At 39.4% G+C, this 25,178-nt stretch overlaps 1 protein-coding gene across 3 annotated transcripts in view; it reads right to left on the bottom strand.

Annotated features, from left to right (window-relative positions):
- Positions 1-23,295, bottom strand: part of LOC125451260 (complement C1q tumor necrosis factor-related protein 3-like) — a 31,294-nt gene extending 7,999 nt beyond the window's left edge. Inside the window, exons 1-5 of one of the 3 annotated variants that reach the window (XM_048528239.2) lie at positions 22,939-23,295; positions 17,437-17,551; positions 10,988-11,142; positions 10,544-10,673; positions 506-605 (exon numbers count right to left, since the gene is read on the bottom strand). In XM_048528239.2, coding sequence (XP_048384196.1) covers positions 506-605; positions 10,544-10,673; positions 10,988-11,142; positions 17,437-17,551; positions 22,939-23,229 — 791 coding nt within the window. In that variant the 5' untranslated portion in view covers positions 23,230-23,295. Of the gene's footprint in view, positions 1-505; positions 606-7,982; positions 8,140-10,543; positions 10,674-10,987; positions 11,143-17,436; positions 17,552-22,938 lie in introns of those variants that run through there. The other 2 variants (XM_048528319.2, XM_059649337.1) reach the window with 2 other exon arrangements.
- Positions 23,296-25,178: the final 1,883 nt, after the last annotated feature.

The following is a 25,178-nucleotide window of genomic DNA, read 5'->3' as shown; positions in this document are numbered from 1 at the left end:
TCTACGCATAATACCCCTATGCTAGCAAGAGCTCCACTTATTGGACACAGGTTTTAATATTAGAACCAAATTAAATTGTGTGTTATTACAATTTCACAGAAAATTGAACAGACTACTTGGGAATCTTATAACCAAAGCTTAAAATGCCAAAATTCAACAGGCTTGTGAGTAACGTTATCGTGAAAATCTGTCGCCTCGGGTCGCGGTTGGAGTTGTTGGTTGGTTCGCCGAGCTGACTGGTTTTCGTGCAAATGTTTACACCAGTCCCCCCTCTAGCTGACGTCTTCCATACTATCTAGCTTCCACTGAAGCGCTGTTCTGTTCCATTCTGAATTTATATGGTCTGGCCTGTTATGGTGAGTAATTCAGTTTCTGGTCTTGCTCCATAACAGGCTAGACAGCACTGAAGATGTCAGCTAGAAGGTGGAGAATGTGGGAGAACACGAAAACCAGTCAGCTCAGCGAAGCAACTAAAAACTCCAGGTTTGTGGGTTTTGGTTCATACCTATACATGCTTATGACGACATTTCCATTGTGCATTAGGTAGACAGATGTTTCTTCTACATCTTCATGCTTCATCATGTTAAAAATAAAGAAATAAACACCTGTAACAAAATAACACAAAATTTATCCAATTGTTATTATTTTTGAATTTTATGTTTACTTATATTTATTGGTCATTGTCGCAATGTTATTTTTGTAGTCATTAAGCTAGAGTCTTACGTCCAAACATCTTTATAATTGACTATTTTATCATCATTAGGTCAGAAGTGGGAATGGTTACTGATGAATGCACAATGTTCAGCACCACTCTCAATGAGACAGATACAGGTACTGAAACAATTCATCAATATGCAGCGAGATGTATACAATGATATTCTCCCCACCTAACCATCCCTGCCTTGAGTATCAACATCCTAGAGGCTGATTAGAAACTAAACTCGACTAGCCACATAAATATTGATTTGGTGGTGGGGAAGGAGGCTAGCTGGAGGGTTGCAATGTGAGGTAGAGAGAAGCATTGGGGACGGAGACTAGAATTTACATGGACAGGCTTGCTCACCTATCTCCAGACAACCCATAAATTAAGAAAATCCTTTCCCATCGAATGTTTGAGGGCTAAGAAAGACATTATGTTTGGCTATAGTTGAGAAAGAAATGGGACATGTCAAAACCTGCTTTTTTCCTTTATTCAATATCCATTGATGTCCATGGTTCACAGGATTTGTTGGTCCCACCCTTTGTCTTTATTGGAATTTGTTGGCACTTTACTTTCCCCATTTCCTTCTTGAACGCATCCCACTGCTCTGCCACAGATTTAACTAAAGTATCAGCTCCCAGGCCCGTCTGGCCAAAGCAAATTTGATTTTATTAAAATCTGCCTTCCCCTGGTTTAGAACTTTGATCTCAGGCCCATCCTATTTCTTTTACGTAGCTATCTTGAATCTAGTCAAGTTATGATTGGACATTCTTAAAATGTCCACAGGTCAAACAAAGCCTCATAAAAAGCAAATCAAGTACACTGCAGTTTCTAGATCTGCATTACTTCTAGACATGCCTCTGGGAGATGTTGTGCATCAAAATATCTGTGGATTCATAAACTAAATATGCAAGTTTACAGTTTTGGAAATTCAGTTAAAAGGCAACAGAGCTATAAGAACAAATAATATAGGACTATATAATAGTCAACAAGCTTGATAATGTGCTTCTAGGTCGAAAATTCAGCAGACACAAGAAGTTCAGAGTTTAAATTATGTAAAGCTATGAATAGACTAGATTCAAGGTAGATTTTCCATTTCCAGAGTATCTGCAATATTTTGCTGGGCTATGAAGAAGGTATTGACTCTCCATTTGCCTTGAAGCGAGAGCTGTAGCAGTTTGTGACTGGGGCAGAAGTTACTTCAAAGATGTAAAATAAAAAGTACTATGCCAATGGAATCTCCTTGACTAGTTTTGATCAATTAATGGTGTTGCTTGGCCAAAATCTTGGAACTCCCTTCCAAATGGCATTGTGCATGAACCTATAGGACAAACTGACTGCATAGTTCAAGAAAGCAACATACTACCACCTTCTCAAGGGCAATTTGGAATGGCCAAGTCTTAGCCAGCAATGCCCACATCCCATGAGTGAAAAGGAACAAAATTAAGCTTTGAAAATCTTCACTCCAGTTCCATGCAAATACAAATGTATCTAATCTTCAGATTGTCTATCTAGCTGTATGATCTATGCAATTCACTGGTGCTCAATTATCATTCTTTGCTTCACATTTACATGGATTCTACGACTCAATCAGGAGCCCTAATATTGTGCAAAGAATTTATTTTTATCTTCTCATTTATTGACAGACAAAACTGACGAAGACTAACTGTTCTATCCAGCTTGCACTACATCATGATGGCTCGAAAATGACACTTCTTAAGCACCAAACCCCCTTCAAACTCACTGTCACCCCAGGAATGTTAATAAGTCAGAATATAGAAAATATAGGCTCAAAAAGAGAAAATGATTTGGAAAGTCCTCCTTAACACTGTACTTAAGCATTATTGTTGGAGCTGCAGTCATTCAGTCAAGTGCAGACTATGCACTTGACTTTCTCTTTTAGATGGTGGACAAGATTTGGGGAATTGGGAGATGAATTATTCAGTGCAGGATTCCTAGCCTCTGACCTGTTCTTGAACTCAGAGTATATATGTGGCTTTTCCAGTTCATTTCTGGTCAATGGTAACTCCCAGGATATTGATAATGGGGGATTCAGTGATGGTACTGCCATTGAGTATCAAAGGAATGATGGGTAAGTTGAGTCTTGTTGGAATTGGTCAATACCTTATATTAGTGTGGCATGAATGTTAGTTGCCACTTGTCAGTCTGAGCCTAGATGTTCTCCAGGTCTTGCTGCATTTGGAAGTGAACTGCTTCACTATTTGAGCAGTCATGAATGGTACTGAGTGCTACACAATTATCTGTGACCATCCCATTTCTGACCATATGATGGAAGGACGGTAAATGATGAATCAGCTGAAAATGGTTGGTCCTAGGACACGACTCTGAGGAAATCCTGCAGAGATGTCCTGGAGCTGAGATGAGTGACCTCCAAAACTGCAATCATCTTTCTTTGGCGTCAGTGTGAATCCAACCAGTGGAGAATATTCCCTTCAATGTCCGTTAATTTCAGTTTTGCTCAGGCTCCTTGGTGCCACACTGTTAAGTTGATGTCAATGGCAGTCAGTCTCACCTTATGTCTGGGATTCAGTATTTTTGGACAATAATGACAGACGGTTATAATAATGGACACATCCAAACTAAGCAGATTATTTTGAAGGAAGTGTTGCTCTATAGTACTTGTTTATGATTCCTCCAACATTTTATTGGTGTTTGATAGTAGACTAATGGCCATATAATTGGCCAAGTTAGATTTGTTCTGTTTTTTGTTTGCAGAACCTACCTTAGCAATATGTTACATTGTCAAGTAAATCCCAGAGTTGTAGCTGCACATGAACCACTTAGCTAGAGCAACTGTAAGTTCTGAGATGCAAATCCTACTGCTGCAATATTGTCATGGCCCACAGCTTTGGTAGTGTCCAGTGATAACAGCCGATTTGTGATGTCATGTGAAGTAAATTGAATAGGCTGAAGACTGGTATCCATGCTTCTGGATATTTCCAGAAGAGTTTGAGATGGATCATTCACTCAGCACTTCTGGCTGAAGATTGCTGCAAATGTTTCAGGCTTATCTTTTGCACTGATGCACTGGATTCCCTATCATTGAAACTGATTACAGTTGTGAGGCTCCCTCCTCCAGTGAATTGTTAAATTGTCTATCAACAGTCATGACTAGGGGTATCGGAAATACAGAGCTTAGATCTGATCTGTTGTTTGTGGATCACTTTACTTTGTAAGTGACTTGCTGCTTATACTATTTGGCAGGCCAAGTAGACCATTGTGTAGATTCATGTTGCTTTTGGCGTGCCTTCCTGAACTTCTCTTTGCGCAACTGTTGCTCTCTGGCGTAAGCATAAAGTGCTAGAGAAAGTCAGCAGGTCCATGAGCATATGTTGGGTGAAAAGCAAGAGTTAACTCTTCAAGTCCAAAGACTCTTCATCAGGACTGATCAAGTCATGTTCTGATAAAGGGTCATTGGACGCGATACGTTAACTCTGTTCATCCCTCCACAGATTCTGCTAGACCTGTGAGTTTTTCCAGCACTTTCTGTTTTTTGTTTCGAATTTCTAACAATTTGCAGATCTTTGGTTTAGTTTTGAATTCCAGCTTGGTGGTAACGGTAGACCGGGGAATATGCTGGGCCATGAATTCTAATACTGCTGACAGCTCACAGTCCTCATAGATGTCTATTGCTGAGTTGCTAGATCTATTCAGAATCAATCTCATTTGGCATAGCAGTAATGCCACACAACAGAATGGAGGGTATCTTCAATATAAAGAAGAGACTTGATGTTCACAAGGACAGTATTGATCATTTCACCCTACGTATGCTCCCAGACCTGATGACTTTCTCTAAGACGTTATGCTTAAGCCAGAGAGCAACAGTTATGCAAAGAGAAGTTCAGAAAGGCATGCCAAAAACAATGTGAATCTACAACACTGGTCTACTTGGCCTGCAAAATAATGCTGACATGTTCATCTGCACCAGACAAATGGATAAAGATGACCTCAAGATGCTTTTCTTGCTTGTGAGTTCCCTCACCACCAGCTGCAGGCTCAGTCAAGCAGCTGTGCCTTTGAGGATTTGACCAGCTCAGTCACTAGTTGTTCTGCCATGCCATTCCAGCTGATGGTCATTGAAAAGTCCCATCCAGAGTACCTTCTGCACCCCTGCCATCCTCATTGTTTCCTCAATAGATGAGTACTGATCAATCAGCTGAAGTGGGGAGATATGTGGTAAGCAGCAGGAAGTATCCTTGACCATAAATGACGACTTCATTGGGCTCGTAATCAATTATTTCTGTCAGTTGTACAATCTCTTATTTATTTCAGGTTCTTTGTCAATTAATTCCCTGATTCTTCCCTTTATTGAAAGTATATTGCATAAAGTTTGCTTGCCACTTTTCTGAATACACTGAACATTCTGTGTCACTCAAATAATTGCTCACTTAATATTCAGCATCAGTGACTCATCTCAAATGAATAATTTTGACTGATTACAACTTGTAATTAAATGTACGCTCCAGAAGGTTAAAATGTCTCATTACTAAAAGCAAGCAGATATCAAGTTAAATGATTTAGATATGAAATGTCATCACATCTTCAAACAGTAATGAAGAAAGCAAATGATGATTTGTTACATTTAAAGTGATCTGCTAATTATTCAACAAAGCAATACAGAGCACAAAATATTCACAGTAACATCTTTCTGTTTGGAAGGAATCAAGGAGAAATATTTGCCTTCTTTGTAATTTATCGTCTTGCAACACAACTGCCAGAATAATCTTTCAAACTTGCAGATTTTGAGGCTGGGATTTTATTTGCAATGAAGGGTATAGAAGCAAAGTGCCTGTAATGATATTGGTCAATGAGGCATGCTGTCGACATAAATGTCAAACAAATTACAACACTACTTGCAGAGCATTTCCAAAAGAGAATAGCTCAACAGACTTTGGTAAAAGATTCTTTCAGTTCTATAAACATTGTTACCAATGAAGAAATAAGATCAAAGTGAGGGTTGCTGCTAATAATGAAACTGAGGTGGGAATCACTTATGTATAATTAGGACATGAATGTTGGGGACCAATTTAGTTGCTGCGGCAAAAGCAAAGCGTTATTATTTTTAAAATGCAGGAGCATGAAGATAATTAGTATTTGTTAAACTTATATGCAAAAATAAGATACACTGCACTGACACGGGCAAATGAACTTTCCGTCACCATATGTAGTCAATGAGAATCTCATTCACATGCACCTTGCACCAGGATTAGGATTACATTGAGTAAATAGGATCATAGCACGGAGAAATTTTGGCCCAACAAAATTATGTCTGTGTTTATGCTCCACTCATGGCTTCTTCCATTATTCCTCATTTAAGTTGCCCATCCCACCCTTCCCTTTTCCCTCAAATATTTATCTAGTTTCCTTTTAAACGCATCTGTACTTTTTACTTCAACTACAGCCTGTGGCAGCAAATCCCACATTCCCACCACTCTTCACATTAAAAACCTTTTGACTGAATTACCAACTGGTTTCTTTCTGCCTTATATTGGCTATGTAGTCATGTTCTTCTCCACAAATGGCATAATTCTCTCCGCAATATCTCAGAACTCAAATTACTAGGTTAGGTCTCCCCATAACTTCCTATTTTCAAGAAAAAATTATGCAGTCTGCCAATCCCTTCCTGATATTTTGCATTTATTTCTAGTGTCACCTAGATGGCCTCATTAACATCCTACACAAAAAAAGCAAAGAATTGTGGATGTTGCAAATCAGCAGTAAAAAGAGGAATTGCTGGAAAAGGTAATCAAATCTGACAGTATCTGTAGAGAAAAAAGCAGAATTAATGTTTCAGGCCCAATGACCCTTCTTCAGCTTTGAACACGCTGTTTGACTTCCTACCTGTCAAATTTAATGGATTTTGTATTGAGTATAACTCAAGTTGTTCAGCTTCAAAAGTAAACTTAACCTGATGAGATCTCATACTAAAGGGTTGTTTGTGAGGAAGTACTGGGAGATTTGATGAATGCACAAGCCTATGGTCTAGATGTATATTATTAAGATATTCTACAATTCTCCATATTTCCACATACAAAATTCACAAGTGCGCAGTGATGTATTTGGTAACCTTGCACTACTCAGATGAGTTTATATTCACATTTTCTTAGCTTCCATTGTCTGCACGGATCAAGGAGAACTCAGGAGGATCATTGAATACCAACCCCATCAGCACCCAATTGTAGAAGGCATGAACAAAGGTGCTCCCCTTCATGAGGATGGCAAAATTTAAAAGACATCTGGATGACCAATCACCTCCGTCACAATGGTGGAGACACACTTTTTGCATATATTACAGGGAAACTCCTGAGACAGGAAGCAATTACATGTGAGGTGTAATAATTTTGTCATTGCCGTTGGTTGTCTCTCAATTTGAGGATTACATTAATCTTTCTAACACCTAATCATATGGCTGAATCGATCGATTCTTGGCTTGCTATGCTTTGGAGGCATATCATGGAATGTCACACAAAACAGTGGGATCTGAGTGCAGGATTTGCTTCCTTTTTCTTCCTTCTCTGCTTCCACTCTGCCTCATCAATAGGATGCCATGACTAAAAGCATGATTGTTCTTCGTGGACAAGTTTAATCCATTTTGAGCATTTGATAGAAAGCTCTTCCCATTAATAGATTAGATTCCCTACAGTGTGGAAACAGGCCCTTCAGACCAACAAGTCCACACTGCCCTTTGGACCATCCCACCCAGACCCATCCCCCTATAACCCACGCACCCCTGAACACTATGGGCAATTTAGCATGGCCAATCCACCTAGCCTGCACATTTTTGGACTGTGGAAGGAAACCGGAGCACCCAGAGGACAGACACGGGGAGAACGTGCAAACTCTGCACAGACAGTTGCCCGAGGCTGGAATCAAACCCGGGCCCCTGGCACTGTGAGGCTGCAGTGCTAACCACTGAGCCATCGTACCGCCTGACTTAATGATAGTGTTGTTGTGTTTATAGAAATTTTCAAAATGTGTTTGAGGCAATTTCTTTTCTCTCTTGTGAACTCTGGCCCTTTGAAAAATGAGAAAACAAGACCTCCTGGGGGCCAAGCTTTACTGAATTGTTACATTTTGTCCAATCCATCAAAGTTGATTTCTTTCAGGTATTTTGCCTGAATATTTGAGAAGCTGGCTTTAAGAAGGACCAGGGTGCTCCCCTTTACTCCATAAGATGGAGACAGCTGATGGAATTTCTCAAGCATTCTTATATACCATTTACACAAAATCCAGGTTTCACTACAGTAGAAGAATGTGATGACATCAAGTGTGCTGTACACTTGGACCTTTGTTGACTTACGTAAATCTCTGGTTTCAAGTTCAGTGCTGTTTTTTGTAGAAGGCTGACCAGGTGTAGTTAATCTGGTACTGGATCTCATCCTGAACTGTGGCCTTTTAAATCCTTTCCAGAGTCTCTTCTTCAACATAGATAGGAGGTAGAATATTTGGTTGACTAAATGTGCATTGATACCAGTTTTGTTTTAGCAACAGTTAAGGGCAGGTCAACAGGATGGATGGTAATTATTGTGTAGCAAGCTCCAACATATTATTTTCACCTGTAGCCTAATTCACTCTTGTCAGATGGGCTAGTTCAAAATCTGCCCAAAAGTTTTTAAATTGTGTCAACAATACGAAGCTGCAACAGGGCCGGATTTTGGTTACCAAGACAGGTAGTTCAAGTTTGGAAACCTCTGAGCTCTCAACTTACCAGCCTACCTAGTTGAAATATATCCAGACACACTTGAGCAGGGAGTACAGTCGGTTCTGCCCATCACAATAGCAAGCCCTTGGCAGCCACAGAGGCAGGCAGACGCTGAGATGAGCTAGTTAGAAAGGCCTGCTTGGGGACTTAGGGCCTTCATCCCAGTTAGTTTGGAAGTTATTAGGCCTTAAGGTCCTTGACGCCACTTTTCTTCAACACCTCTACACCAACGAACATTTATAGGCCCTCATATATTCCATACAAATTAAACTTCCTAACGCCCTTTATATCCTCCATGCCAATCTTTGCTCCTGTATGGTTCCTCATATCTTTATTGTCAAATCATACCTCCCACGTCACCTCTGCAGCCACTCACCCACTAGTGACAATGGAAGACTTCATGTGGCAATGACAAAGGAATTTCTAACACTCAGTTACAGTTCTCACCCTCCACGAGTGATTGTGAAAATATCCATTAATCCATTTAAAGCATTTAAATCTCCTGAAGCGATTAATCTCCGATTAATCAACAAATAAATATCTGTTCAGTTACTGTATAAAAGAGAGAGATGATCCTTTAATTGTCTTTTTAAGCAATCAATCATAATGTGAACTCAGAATACCTCAGCTTGATAATAAAATGTGAAGCTGGATGAACTAGCTGGATATATCTCCTCCCCACCTCCCCACCCATACTCTCCTCTCTACCTATCTTCTCCTCTATGCATCTTCGGTCCAGCTCTCCCTAATTATTCCAGTTCCCTCTCCCCATCCCCCTCTCTGATGAAGGGTCTAGGCCCGAAACGTCAGCTTTTGTGCTCCTGAGATGCTGCTGGGCCTGCTGTGTTCATCCAGCTTCACACTTTGTTATCTTGGATTCTCCAGCATCTGCAGTTCCCATTATCTCTGCTCCCTCATCTTGAGCTAGATTTTTCAATCTGAATTAAACTATCCTTATTACATAATGATGGATTGCTGTCGAAATATCAGCAAAGTGCTCAATTAAAATTGTACAACCTAAAATACACTTATCAATCAAAGCAGCTTTTACTGACAGCTGCAGTTGTTTACCTTGTTTTGTTTTAAAATGTACCTCCTGCTATTTGATTACATTGCCATTCTGTAGCAATTCAAATCGGACTCAGAATCATGAAATTTAACTTTTACAATATCATCCAAAAGCGTTTTTTCCAAACGCCTTTAATTTGGAGTTAATTGACAATAAGAGTTAAAAATTTGTTAACAATTCTTTTGAATATTTAAAATAGAAAGAGTGACAAGAAAAAAATGAATTTTAGAATTGCCATTACACTTCCTTTCACCACAAAAAACAGCTGACCACCAAGATCACTTCTTAAAGTGAAAACCTACTAGAAATAATTCACTGAGCTAAGAAACCTGCACACTGGGTGCAAGATTCAGAATCATGCTCAGTGTAAGATGACTCTTCTGAGACTTAATATTTCATCCTTCCCGAATCGCTACCACCTCCCTATTCAATTATTCCCAATCTTTTGAACATGGCTTGATGCAGTTGGAGGAGTTCTCCAGGCCTTGAGGTTCTGGCAAATTGCTACTATTTAGAAGCAGGAGTACGAATATTCTTGTAAACACGTACCTGGCCTGGAAGTGCTTGTTGAATTCGATAGGGTAAAAAAATTATTGATTTTCCATGCCACGGCAACACCATTTCTCACTTAGAATGTTAACATTCACCCAAAACGCTAATAAATATCAGTAGCTATAGCCATTAATCAGTAACTATTAAGTGGTAACTATTAATTAATTGCACATAGTTTTTTAACTTCACAATCTGTTTTGAAAATAGGAAGGGTTAGTAACAGAAATGATCAGGTCATCCCCTCAATTCAGCTCAGCCGTTTAATTAGATTACAGCTGATCTGCATCGCAACTCTATAGATGTGCCTTTGCTTTATATCCCTTGACATCATGACTTAAAAATCTATCTGAAAATATACTCAAAAGCACAAATTCTCCAAGCAGCTCCAGTCTTTTAAGAAAGGTGGTTCCAGAATTTAGTTATTGTTTCTTTGACAAAACACAGAAACTACATTCTGCACTGTTTAGCAAATGAACCAGCTGTATAGTCATCAATTTACCTGTTATAGGTGCAGTAAATCTTCCAGTCATAACGTCAAAATAACTTCCAACATTGGTCTCCACACTGCTGAAGATAATACCACTGTTCTGGTTTGTGAAATGAGTTGCCATAGAAGCCATGAAAGCAACCTATGTCAATTGAAGGGAGAAAACTTCATTTGAACAAATATGCAAATATCATGAAAGCTGTTGCTACATAACTGCTGATGTGTTTAGTAATCAGCTAGTTTCAGACAGGTGATAATAGCACTGTCAATGTGCTCTTGGGCTGGCAAACATTAATCTGATTAATCCAAATAATAATTCAATGATAAGAGATAAGGTTAATTTTATGCTATGTCATTGTTATGTTCCTAAATGTATTTTACTGAATAACAACTAACCTTTGTCCATTAGTTTTACACAATAGCCATTTGTTGCGAACAGAATAAGACTGATCTTACTTTGAGTTCTGATGGGATGCCTGCTTGTCCTTTTTCTCCTTTAATGCCCTGAATTCCACGTTCTCCTCGGGGTCCCATATCACCTTTAGGGCCTTGCTCTCCCTTCTCACCCTCATGTCCTGGCAGCCCATTATTTCCATTATTTCCATGGTTTCCTATTAGAATGCAGATATTTGTTCTCCAGAAGTCAGTTAGTATTTGATTATCTGCAGACACCTTTACAGAATTGATACTTAAATTAAAGTGTCTCAAGGCCAAAGTTCAAATAAATTCAAGGTCCGCAAAAGTTCAGATGATGCTTGTGCAAATTGTCATGTCAAACCATGTGAATCAAGAAAGGTCCAGAGGTTTTATTACATTATTTGAACGACAAAGCAGTAATGCCACCATTTCACAAAATTTCCTAAGTTCATATGCTCTATGTGGAAAAAAAAACTGTGTCCAAAGTATGCTGAGGCTATTTATAAGAAGAGAGGATATCAGAGAGGAGTGGGCTATTTGAACACTGGGCTCTGCTGTGCCATTTAACTAGGTAATGGCTAATTTTCTCAGTGCCGTTTTCTCACAAAGTTTCTATATCCTTCAATATCTTTAATATTTATATATCTTCCAATTTGCATCTCAAACATTTCAATGTTATTTTCTACTCTTACTAATTTTTACAAATGCATTGTAGAAAGCATCCAATTTGGATGCATCGCAGCCTGCTGTTCCCTAGACTGCAAGAAACTACAGACTCGTGAACGCAGGCCAGTCCATCACACAAACCATCCTTCCAGCCATTGACTCCATCTATACTTCCTGCTGTTTCAGGAAAGCAACCAACATAATCAAAGACCTGTCCCACCCTGATCATACTCTCTTCCTCCCTCTTCCGTCAGGCAAAAGATATAAAAGTTTGTATACATGTACAAATAGATTCAAGAACAGCTTCTTCTCTGCTGTTATCAGACTTTTGAACTGACCTCTCAAATGTTAATTCTGATCTTTCCCTCTGCACCCTTTCTTCTGTTGTAACACAGGGCAGCACGGTGGCTCAGCAGTTAGCACTGCTGCCTCACAGCGCCAGGGGCCGGATTCAGTTCTACCCTCGGGTGACTGGCGACTGTGTGGAGTTTGCATGTTCTTTCCTGTGTCTGCATGGGTTTCCACTGGGTCTTCCGGTTTCCACCCACGGCGCAGAGATGTGCAAATTAGGCAGATTGGCCATACTAAATTACCTATAGTGTTCAGGGATGTGTAGGCTAAGTGCATTAGCCATGAGGAAGCTCAGGGCATTGGGGAAGGGACTGTGTAGGATGCTCTTCGGAGGGTTGGTGTGGACTTGTTGGGATGAATGGCCTGTTTCCACACTGTATGGATTCTAACCATATTCTGCACTCTGTTCTGCTACCCTGATGCACTTTGTAAGGTATATTCTGCCTGTCAAGCACGCAAAGCACCACTTTTCACTGTATCTCGGTACAGTGACAATGATAAATCAGGCTCAACCTCAAACTACGAGCCTTTGGAGTAGAAAATCCCAAAGATTCACCATCCTTTCCAGGAAGAATTTCCCTCACATCTCGGTTTTCATGACCCACAATGGAAAAAATGTGCTGATACTCAGGTCCCATAACTCCTGGTGTAGTCATAAACATTAAAGATTAATCAAATTACTCAAAGTCCTAATTTTACTGTCTGGTTAACTCAGGTTAACAGAAAACATTGACCAGATTTCTACAGTTAACAAGAACCACATTTTATTACAATAAATCAGTTATAATCACAATCAAACGTAATATGAATGAACAACTTATAACTGCTTCTTCTTAAATACCTCATCCATATGCAGACAGACAGACTCAGACAAACAAACAAACTGATATTATTGCTGGTAAAAAAAAACTGTTTGGGTGTACACAGTTCAATAGCACCAGTCCACAGGAACCACAAGGCATCCTTTTACTTCTTCCAAGTCCTTATGATTTCCACACTTTTTTCCAAGTCCTTTCAGTTCTTCACTGCATATAGAGGGTGGTTGACAGACTGATTGTTCAGCCTCTCAGTCATTTTTTATAGCAAATGAAAGGAGAGAATAGCTAGCTACCTTCAAATTCTTTTATTTCTCTGCAAGTAAAAACAGATACTGGGCAGAACTCTAAAAGGTCCTCATTGATTTGAGCTATCAAGGAACCTATTAGAATCGTAGAGTCCCTACAATCTGGAAACAGGTCCTTTGGCCCAACAAGTCCATACTGACCCTCAGAGCATCCTCCCCAGACCCAGCCCCCTATAACCCACCGAAAATACACTTCCCTAAGCACTACGGGCAATTTCGCATGGCCAGTCTACCTAGCCTGCACATCTTCGGACTGTGGGAGAAAACCAGAGCACCCGGAGAAAACACACGCAGGCGCAGGGAGAATGTACGAATTCTACACAGACAGTTGACCAAGGGTGGAATCAAACCCAGGTTCCTCGTGCTATGAGGCAGCAGTGCTAACCACTGAGCCACCATGCTACCTACTTAGTAAAAACATCTTTGTCAATGCTGTTGTGCTGACAGCACTGAGCTGCCTATTAAGTGCTCGTTAATGATCTGTTAACTATAAATCTTATTTCATTACTATGCAGCTTTCTATCCTAGTATTGACCACACGCAAACTAGATGTGGACAATACTCAACATGTGAGGCAGTGAGGATATCTGGTAATTCCAGCTCACTGTTTGCTCATGAAGAACACTCATATTGGACAAGTAAAAACTAGGAGAAGGCAATTCAGCTTGCTCTGCCACTTAATATGATCATGGTTGATCTCATCTCCACCTCAAATCTTGTCTACTCTTCATAACCATTCAATCAATTACCAACTAAATATCTGTTTATTTCAATTTACTCGATACCCTGATGTCAAGTATCTCAGGGCATGTTCCATGGACGCAGGCCACATGCACACAGATATCCACAGACATTGGCTTTTAGCATGTGCCCCGTGAGATGCCCCGTGACACATTCTGATCCACTGCACTTTAGTGCTGCACTTTGGGTTGCATGGCGTCAATTATATTGCAGCATCAAGGACTTACACCCAAGTTCAAGGACTAGGCCAGCCTGCATCTCTGGACTGTACACTTCCTTTCTTACCACTCACTGACTTTGAACCTACCTGGATGCTCACAGCATCCCTGTCTTTCCTTGCTTTCCCTTTTTGACCCTTGCCGCTCGGCCAGAGATACCAGTCTGACAGCACTGTTTCATTGCATTTAGTGCAGATTCAAAGCCAAGATGCTTGTCATGGTCATTGGCAGTCCTTAATCATGTCAAGGCGGGATAGCCTTCAGTCACGGGGTCCCAGCACAATAAGTCAAGGGTAATCAATGATACCAGTCTAGAAATGAGACAGAGAGGCAGGTATTACTGAAGATGAAAGAGGGTAGTACAGTTGTTACTACTGGTGCAGTTGGGGATGTGTCCAGACTGAGCGATTAGGCAGCACACAGGGTATGTGCAGTACTGATCTCAGAGGTTGGGATGTTTGTGAGTGAGTGAAGGAGAATATTGCATGTTATGAGCCTTTGTAGGGAGGTAGGTACAGCAGCAGAAGACGTAGAGAGTGTGTGAGTATTAGAGTAGTGCCACTTACACTGGCAGAGTGGAGAAGGACATCGAACCTCAACCTACATTGCTGTGCATTCTTCCAGAGACCTGAACCAACTTTGACACAACCTTGGACCAGGTTGGCATGCTCTGGCATTGCGGCCTCCTCTGTTGGTCCTTCAGGACCATCCCTACTTTACCCCACCCCATTGACCTGAATCTTCAGGTCCCTGCTCACCAAGTGGGACACCAATTTTCCTTTCTATGCCTTGCCTGGGGAAAATGCTAGGAATTGTGCAAGGCAGTGTTTCTTAAGGTGCACAATCGACACTTGAAGCTGGCACTGAAGCCATTGTGGTCCATTGTGGGACATCTCAACAGTACTACAATGTTGTACATTCTCAGTATTTGGGAGAATTGTGGTAGAATCAGACAGAAGGTGCACCATAGGCACAGGAAAAAAAACTAATGAGACAGGTTTGGTGAAGACATGGCAAGAAAACTTGACCAAAAGGAGAGAAACCATCCTTGAAACTCAATAAATTGAAAATTAGCTTAAAAAATAAAAGTAAGGTTCAGCCCTCTGATGTTTTGCTATCTGGAGGCTTTCTATCATTGTATTGTTCTTGCCTGTACTATCCACACGCCCTGGACCTATCAAAGAGTTGTCACACTGATGACTCTCATCTCACACAATTGATCTTGATTGAAAAATAGTTAGTCTCTGAGCAACCTTATCCAGAACATGCACCCAGGGTATTGCTAAGTCTCAAGCATCTAACACTTGAAAACAATGTAAACATAACTCACAATGAGGATGCAATATCTCCTTCTACAAAACCTTCCTTGCCCAGTGCTTGTGAATGACCTGGGTGCAGGTTTCCTTTGGATGTCCTTGCTGCAACCCAGGCAGTGCCCACTAACATGCTGCCATGTCTGCAGGATTAGTCAGCCAATCAGATTGCCCAGCAGCTCCAGAGGATGGGGATCCTATCATTATGAACTAGAAGCCTCAATCTACATTAATGTAGCCCATTCCTGGCCCTTTATGACTGTTGAGCAGGTCTGTTGTTTGTCTTTTGCCTTGTTGCCGATTTTCATCCCAAGGTGATATGGGCTGGTGGTTTGATGATGAATAGTCTTCTACCCTGTCGAACATATGACCCTGTTGTGGTGTTTCTATTTCTATGCTGCCTTGACCTTCTGGTTTGAGCATTTGGAAAGTGCTGTTAAGACACCTTGGCAAGTTTCAGCAATGTACCTTGTAGATGCTATCACTGATTGCCAGTGACGGCACAAGCTCACCTTTAAAATGATCGTTGGTTGCAGCCGAATTTGCAATTTATCCTGAATGATGTCAAGTCTCTTGAGTAATTTTTTTTTAAAGCTGGACTCATCCAGACAGGTGGACAACATTCCACCACACTCCTGTCTCTATGAGAAAATTAAACTGCAGCCTGTACATTCACTGAATGAATTTATTAATGACTTGGATGAGGGGATTGAAGGATGGGTCAGCAAGTTTGCAGACGACACAAAGGTTGGAGGTGTTGTTGACAGTATAGAGGGCTGTTGTAAGCTGCAGCGGGACATTGACAGGATGCAGAGATGGGCTGAGAGGTGGCAGATGGAGTTCACCCTGGATAAATGCGAGGTGATGCATTTTGGAAGGTCGAATTTGAAAGCTGAGTACAGGATTAGGATTCTTGGCAGTGTGGAGGAACAGAGGGATCTTGGTGTGCAGATACATAGATCCCTTAAAATGGCCACCCAAGTGGACAGGGTTGTTAAGAAAGCATATGGTGTTTTGGCTTTCATTAACAGGGGGATTGAGTTTAAGAGTCGTGAGATCTTGTTGCAGCTCTATAAAACTTTGGTTAGACTGCACTTGGAATACTGCGTCCAGTTCTGGTCGCCCTATTATAGGAAAGATGTGGATGCTTTGGAGAGGGTTCAGAGGAGGTTTACCAAGATGCTGCCTGGACTGGAGGGCTTATCCTATGAAGAGAGGTTGACTGAGCTCAGACTTTTTTCATTGGAGAAAAGGAGGAGGAGAGGGGACTTAATTGAGGTATACAAGATAATGAGAGGCATAGATAGAGTTGATAGCCAGAGACTATTTCCCAGGGCAGAAATGGCTAACACGAGGGGTCATAGTTTTAAGCTGGTTGGAGGAAAGTATAGAGATGTCAGAGGCGGGTTCTTTACACAGAGAGTTGTGAGAGCATGGAATGCGTTGCCAGCAGCAGTTGTGGAAGCAAGGTCATTGGGGTAATTTAAGAGAGTGCTGGACATGCATATGGTCACAGAAATTTGAGGGTGCATACATGAGGATCAATGGTCGGCACAACATTGTGGGCTGAAGGGCCTGTTCTGTGCTGTACTGTTCTATGTTCTATGTTCTAATTGCAGTCCCTCCTGATAAATGCATCCTAAATCTATACAATGAAACAGTTTGCATAGATTCAGGTGAAGAATGGTAATTTTGATGACCTACTGGAAGTTTTGCTGATTTGCATGCAATGATAAAAAAACATAAAAACATAGAAAATAGTGGCAGGAATAGGCCTTTTAGCCTTTTTCACCATTGAATATGAACATAGCTGATCCTCTACATCAAGGTCATAACTTCTGTCCACTCTCCATACCTCGTGGCGCCTTTAGCGTCTAAAGGTCTATCTGTATCTTTCTGAAACCTAAACAGTGACTTGCCCTCCACAGTCTTCCTCCATGGATTCCCCACCTTCTGAGTGAAGGGATTTCTCCTCAACTCAGTCTTAAATGGCAGTAATTAGCTTTAGGAATAAAAAAAGGGTTAAAATTGGAAAGGAATAAGGCAATTGTTAAAAAAATGCTATTAATAACTCACCCGGAATACCAGCTTGGCCAGGAGGACCAGGCCATCCACGGGGACCAGGCTCTGCTCGGTGACAACAACGATTACATTCGAAATGAGCAGGCCTATCCACAATCTCATGTTGTTCCTCAAAACGAAAAAATTAATTCTTAATTTGCAAGTACAATTCAGCAAGAGCTAAATTGAAAAGATTAGAAAGTCACTCAAGGCATTTGATTTTAGGATAACAAATTTTAAAGTTAAAGTAATTTTCATAGTTTCTTGGACGATAAAAAAACACTTGCACCCCACAATTTTTGATGGAGACAGACAAATGAATAATGTCACAATCATATCATAATTGATTACCATAAATTATGTTGGCCTAGAATGTACTGAAAATATAATGGCATGTGAGTACATATTTTGGGTATTGCTATAAAAAAATGACCAAATATTTGTGGTATGGAAGAGATGCTACATGAATTGCTTGTTGTCAGAAGTTTCTGGATGATTTACACTTTCCAGCAAGCTTTCCAAGGATAAAACCAAATTGCTCCCAGGATTTTATGGAGTTGCTGTTCTTGCACATTAATTATATGAAACATAGCACAGAATGTTAAGTCGAGTAATTAATCATGTAAGTACCCTTTTTAATAATATGGTACTTTGTTGATTACTAACAATCAACCTCCCTAGTCCCGAAACAAACAATTAAAAGTATAGAGACAACAAAGTGTGGAGCTGGATGAACACAGCAGGCCAAGCATCTCAGGAGCACAAAAGCTGACGTTTCGGGCCTAGACCCTTCATCAGAAATGAGATTTGAATAGTTTTGATACCTTGCAGGATCCAGCACTTACTTGCCCTTTTGATTAACTCTCCCATCTCTCTGGGCCTTGAGATGGCAGATTATGTAAAAGTTCAGTATCTCTGATACATTTAAAAGTATAGAGTCACATTCTGGCAGAATGAGTATTTTAATTTAAAAAAAAACTTTCTTCTACTCTTACTTTCTGTCTTTTTATTTTCTCTTTCTCTGAATCCAACCTTTGACCCCTTCTCTTTGGGTAAAATTTAATGTTTTGCTGCACTGGTGGTGAGTTAGGAATCAGGAGGGCATTTAACCACGTCATAAGGTATGGGCTGCCCATCACCACATTAGCCCTATTAAACACAGGGCAGAAATATTAGTGAACAGCCTTTCTGCCTGGCGGATTATTCAGGCCTTTAAGTAGGTAATTAATGCCCATTCAAGGACTTCATTCCAACAGCCCTTAGCAACTACCTGGTGGCAGACAAGGGAGTTACTTCATCAGGAGGTTGAAAAACAAACCCTCCCAGCAAGCTTCTGGCAGAGAGTCCTTTATTTCAAGACACTCATTGCCTGAACAAAGGACCCAGCATCGAGAAAGCAAGTGTCCACTGAGATCTAACCCATACCCTTCCTCCTAAAACACTTTCCTGCAACATTGACATAATGTCTGAAAACCTATTCCACCTCACCTATGACCTGGGTTCCTCATCAATTCTGCAAAGGTTATTTTATACAGCCATAGTGCTGACCAGCAGCAGAGAGTTCCTCATCACTTGAAGCTTGAAGCTCTCAGGGAGTAATTCTTTTACACCACAAAGACCTAGATCTCAGGGATGGCCTGTACTGCCCAGTGAAGTGCTTGACCAGCACTTCTTTCTGTCAGTATTACGAAGCAACAGATAACAAGAGGCTTCTCTGGGGTCTCCAGCTGACAGAAGAGACCTACTACTTACGTAATATTCCTCCCTTTGTTGCTTGTGGCATGCTTGATTTGACATTGAATTCATACATTCCAATCACCTTCAATTCTTCTTTTATTTAATATTTAATCCTTTAATCCTACTGGTTAAGGAGATGCATTAATGGTTGTGTTGTTCACCTATGTCCCTGCTGCCCATTCACCTCAACATGCCATTATCAACTTGTAATTCCAGCAATTTACAGGGCAAACTAATTTGAACTAACCAGTCGCGTTAGAAGATGCAGTGCTCCATTAAATTCTACCTTTTAACAGTGAAACGTATAGTATAGGAGGAGGAATAGGTCACTCAGCCCTTCAAAACTGCTCTCCCATTTAATGTGACTGTGACTGATCCTCAATCTCAATGCCATATTCCTGTTTTCTCCCCATATCCCTTAATACCTTTCAAGCCTAAAGGAGTCTATCCCTTTCTTTAATATATTCAATGACTTGTCTTCCCCAGCCTTCCATTGTAGGGAATTTCACAAGTCCAGTAACCATTGAGTGAAGAAAGATTTCCACATCACATTCAGGCATGGTCTATCCTGTAACCCGAAACTGTACCCACTGGTTCCAGACTCCTTGCATTTAGTCCGTTTATATATTTGAATCAGATCCCTCTCATTTTTCCAAATCTAGTGAATATAGGGCCAGTCAAACCAATCTCTCCTCATAGGACAGTCTTGCCAACAATATTATCGTTTTAATGAATCTCTGCTGCACTCCCTCAAAGGTAAGTGTCTGCTTTCTAAGCTAAGGAGACCAAAACTGCACGCAATACATCGGTCTCATCACGGCCTGGTATAACATCAGCAAGACATCTCTAGTCTGAACCTAAATCCTCAAGCAATGAAAGCCAATATATAATTTGCTTCCTAATTGCTTACAGCACCTGCTGTCCGCTTCCATTGACTGGTGGACAAGGATGTCAAATTGTTAACTGCACGAAGTGTTAGGAATGTAGGAACCAGAGCAGCTCATTCAGTCCCTCAGGCCTGTTCTGTCATTCAATGAGATTATGGTTGAACTGTGGCCTAACTCCGTGAACCTGCCTTTGGCCCATAATCCCACATACCTTTACTTAAAAGCTTATCTGTCACTGTTAACAATAACAACTGATCTTGCATCAACTGCTATTGTGAAAGAGTGTTCCAAACTTCTACCACCACTGGTGTGTCGAAATGCTTGTTAACATCTCTCTTGAAAGGTCTGGTCCCAATTTTTACATGATGCCACCTAGTTCTAGAATCTCTAACCTGTAGGGATAGTTTAGCCTTATGTGCCCTGTCTTATCCAATTAATATCTTGAAGACTTCAATCAGATCACCCCTTAACCTTCCCAATTCTAGAGAAAATAGGCTTAATATGCACAATCTCTCCTCATAACTTAATCTGTTAATCCCTGAAGTCCAGGTAGCATTCTTGTAAACCTACGTTGGCTAATATATCCTTTCTAAAGTATATTATTCAGGTCTGCTTGCGATACATCAAGTGGGGTCTAACTAGGGTTTGTATAGCTGCAGCGTAACTTCTGCAATCTGATACCCTAATCTTATAGATATAAAGTGTAGCATTCCATTAGCCTTCATGATTATTTTCTGCACCTGTTCATGACATGTTAAATATCTAAATATCTATGGGCCTGAACCCCAAGTATCTTTGGATATCCACTATCTAGCAAGTACTCTGATCAACGCTTTTTCATTCTAAAAGGGATAACCACACATTTGTTTTCATGGACCTCCATCTGCCACAGTCTTGCCCATTCACCATTAGAAATTTCTGTGTGTTAGTTTAGCAAGAAATGAATGGTCAGCAGTTAAAATAGCCTGACTGCAAAATACTTCAGCTTTTCAATAGAACTTGACATGAGGTGGAGTTAGTGCTTAGTAAGGATTGGGTTAATTATATTTGATTTTTATATATTTGCCAATTATCTCCCACTTTTTCTTTTACTTTACTTTCTGTATGCAGGAAACATAGTCTTTGTGTTTCCATCAGGTGAAATGACTGACCATATATATGTCAGTAGCCAAAGTGTACAGAACAAAGCCATCAAATAAACAAAAATAGAATAATTCAACATACATTACATAACATACGAGAAATAAACTCTAGTGTACATTTCAATGCATGGCTGATAGTTAAAGGAATGTTTAAATACATAATTTAAAAAGATTACATGAAAAAAAAAATTTGAAGCATAAATTCAATGCAACCAGAACTTAATTCAACAAAGATGTATTTATTACCATAGTATCATAACAGACATTTGAAAAATCAACTGCAGTATAAAACATTGCATTTAGGCATTGCAACCCACAAAAACAGCGATCTTCATCTTGTTTACAAGTCACATTTCTGGTAAAACTTTCAACACTGCTGTTATTTACTTAGTAAGAATTTTGAAGATACACTTTTGAATTATGAATAGCATCAGAAATGACACCATTATTTCAGTTACCCTGAGGTAGTACTGGTAGTCTTCATAATGGTGTTGTCAGGAGTTGACTGTTCTATCACTTTAGTTATATTTTTCTCTGTACACTCCATATTAAAATAAGAAATCTGCTGCTACACTTAGCTACTAAAGTCAATGAGACAGAATATTTGCATGAAAGTTAGATGAAACTTCAAGACGATAAATATTAAACAGTCTTAGGAAAAATGTGGAAGTTACTTTGCAGTAATAAAGCAAGCACCAATGTAGCTGACAATCATTGCTGGCATTCCTATGACTGACATGTGGAAGTGTCAGTTTTTTTATGTTATTTGCTCTATTTTTGACAAGACTGAAGAAGATCACAAGTTACAATTCAATCATTGTTTCATTTGAAGGTTCTGGTGTAAAATCATTCTTGGTTTGCTGTCAGATTTGCCTGCTTAACTTGTTCATTGAGTAATGTAACATATGGGAATACATTGGCATGACTTCACAGTTGCAAGAAAATTCAAAAAATATTTTCAACTATATTAAGTTAAATATCTAAGTCACGTGAACAACAATACTTACATCACCACTCCATGCATATTCTTGTCAGACAAATTATAACTGTGTACTCATAGAGAAAAGTTACTGTAAAAATAATTGTGCAGTGTAGCTTTTAGATTACAGCAAAGCCAAAAGCATTCAAAATCACTACAGTGCAACTCCTCTGTGAAAACATTGTTTAATTTGATATTTTCAAAATAGGTTATTTTGTCCTGGCCGACTGCCTACGAACCTTTACAAGTTAGACTGAAACTACAAAACCATAAATATTATAAAAACATTCGACCATTAAAATGGAAAAAATTTTCAAAGCTACATTTCCAATAAAGGTTACAACACTTTAAATTTTAAGTTAATTCTCATATATCTTCTTCAATTAAGTTCAGGGAAAAAATAATGAGAAACTTCATTTATACATTTTCACTGCCATATCATCAAGAAAGTGTAATAGGAGATATGGTTTAAATTGTTTCTTTTTAATGATTCTATTATAATGTCATTGATTATTCAATTTGAAAAGCATCCACTTCTGTTTTGATTGCTTAATTTTAGCAGTAACATGACAAATTCATGAGCAATCCCACAATAAACATAACAAAAATATTTCTCTCCTTACTTTGACTACAAAAAAAATTATTAGAATTTTGTCCAAAATTAAACATTAATTGAAAATCAACTAAACTTTGTTATCCTAAAATTCACATTACTCCAGTTTGCTGCCTCAGGACTATTACCATCTTTGTGTATAAAATCAGTTTGGAGTACCTTAGAAGTTGGCTGTTCTATCACCTTAGTTTCAAATTTGTTTCTTTTCGGCTTTTTTTGTACTTTTCCTGTCTTGTCAGCTGCAGCCTGTCTTGAATTAACCCCACCTATATGGTTTGCAGCTTCAGTCTGTTCGCTCTTTAAATACCTGGAAGCTTCAGGGTTTTCAACTACTTTTGTCAAGTTTGCAATATCTTTCACGCTCACCTCCGAGTATTCTTCCTGACATAGACAAAAAGGGAGGAAGAGGAAGATGAGCAGGGACCAGCATTCACAAATCTTCAGAGCCATAGTCTAAGGGTTGGACACAGCAGCAATGTGCTAGTGTTATCCTTCAGTTAAATGCACTCCCTAAGAAGTGTGTAAATTTATAATGCTGTAGACTCATGCTGTAGACAGGAAACTCTGGGACAGCCCAGTGATATAATCTCTCAGCTGTGATCGGTCATACCTACCAAAAAAAATGGTTCATATTACTTAAATGAGGTGTGACAGTTTCATTAGTTAACTACAGTCACACACAGAGGTGAATTTTCATGGATTTAATCTCACCATGCCAAAAGTTCCCTAGCTTCCATAATTTTGGTGTAAGTCATCCATTAAACATTTGGCATAGGTCTGTTTTTTATTCAAGCGTGAAAAACTTTATTGAAAGTGAGAATTTGTGACTAATGCAGAACGTTCCTATATGGAACCATGTGATAATCTCATTATATGGTTATGCCTAACTGGATAAATGCATCGCTTGTTTTTTTAACAGAAGACCTGACATTTGGAGCTTTTGTCAACGCTGCCAGACGTAAAATATGTAGCAAGGAACGTATCTCAAAAGGAATAAAAAAGGGCTTGTAGTAACTTCCACAATATTTAATTTCATTAATGTTTGTATGTAATCTAAATGAAAGTTTTTGCAGTTTGTTGCAGAAAGATATGTATAACAGCTTTTATTTCAGTCAATGTGATTAATGCCACTGCCCTTAGGATTATGTTGTTCAACATTGAAGCTTATGCCAATGGATGACTCATTACAAAAACCAGACATTAGGTTATATATAAAAATACATAGATTTTTAGATTATGATGTGAATTTCCTACGTGTTTCAATGCGTCTTTGAATATTTCCAGAAATTCCCATGTTCTGTTTGTGGGTAATCTGATGCAAATTATTCCTGATAAAGCTATTACGTTTCATTGAAAAATAAAAGAAAATAATATTTCAAAACCTCCTGAAGATTATATTTTGTGTTAGATTTTAGCAGAAAGCTGGTGGAAATGAATCGCCTAGCCATTATATACTCCACCCATTTTTCCCATTTACTTCAAAAGGAAGAAAAGTAAGGTGGGCACATAAAGAGGAATTTATTTGCTGCTATTAGTCTTTTTTTCAGTGATGAAACCTAACATCTACTTCACTAGCTCGACATTTTCAGGTATGTTTGAGAAATATCAGTCACAAGTAGGTCTTTGTGTGAAATCCGGGACTGTGGTAATGTTGTGAAGTTCCTGATTTCAGTGGTGGCTGAGGGAATTTAATATATAAAGCTAGTTCCCAGGCTGCTTGCAGTTCTAAACTAGTAACAGTTGGTGACTGAAAAAGCATAAGTAGCTCTAACAATAGCTTTATTCATAACATTTTGGATTAAGGAACAAAATTGTCAAAGAATTTCTCCTTTAAAACTTGGAAGTGATATCTGGTCGCTCTTGTCCAAAATCAGACTAAAGAACAATAGGGAAAATTTGAGTCTGGGAAAGCAAGAATCAAGCAAGCATTAAAAAAAAACTAAATTATAGACTATAAAGAAAGGGATGGTCACAATTTTATGCGCATATAAATCAAAAGTCTTCAACTACTAATTAGGCTTTTAGATTTTTTTGTTAATAGGACCTAAAATTACACCAAGGAGCAAAGTCTACAATTGTTTTTTATGCGTCTTTAAGAAATAGAGCATAGAATATAGAACAGTACAGCACAGTACAGGCCTTTTGGCCCACAATGTTGTGCCAAACTTTTACCCTAAACCTAAGGCCTATCTAATCTCCACCCCTACCATATACTATCATCCATATACCAACCTAATAGCCGCTCAAATGCCCCTAATGAGGCCAACTCCACTACCCTCTCCGGCAATGCATTCCATGCCCTGACCATTCTCTGGGTTAAAAACCTACCTCTGACATCCTCCCAATATTTACCTCCTTTCACTTTCAAACTATGTCCCCTCATAAAAGCTACCTCCACC

Source organism: Stegostoma tigrinum, chromosome 1 (assembly GCF_030684315.1).
Source record: "Stegostoma tigrinum isolate sSteTig4 chromosome 1, sSteTig4.hap1, whole genome shotgun sequence".
NCBI classification, from domain to species: Eukaryota; Metazoa; Chordata; class Chondrichthyes; order Orectolobiformes; family Stegostomatidae; genus Stegostoma; species Stegostoma tigrinum.
The sequence above is the reverse complement of the archived record's forward strand: the minus strand, read 5'-3'. Positions and strand labels throughout refer to the sequence as shown.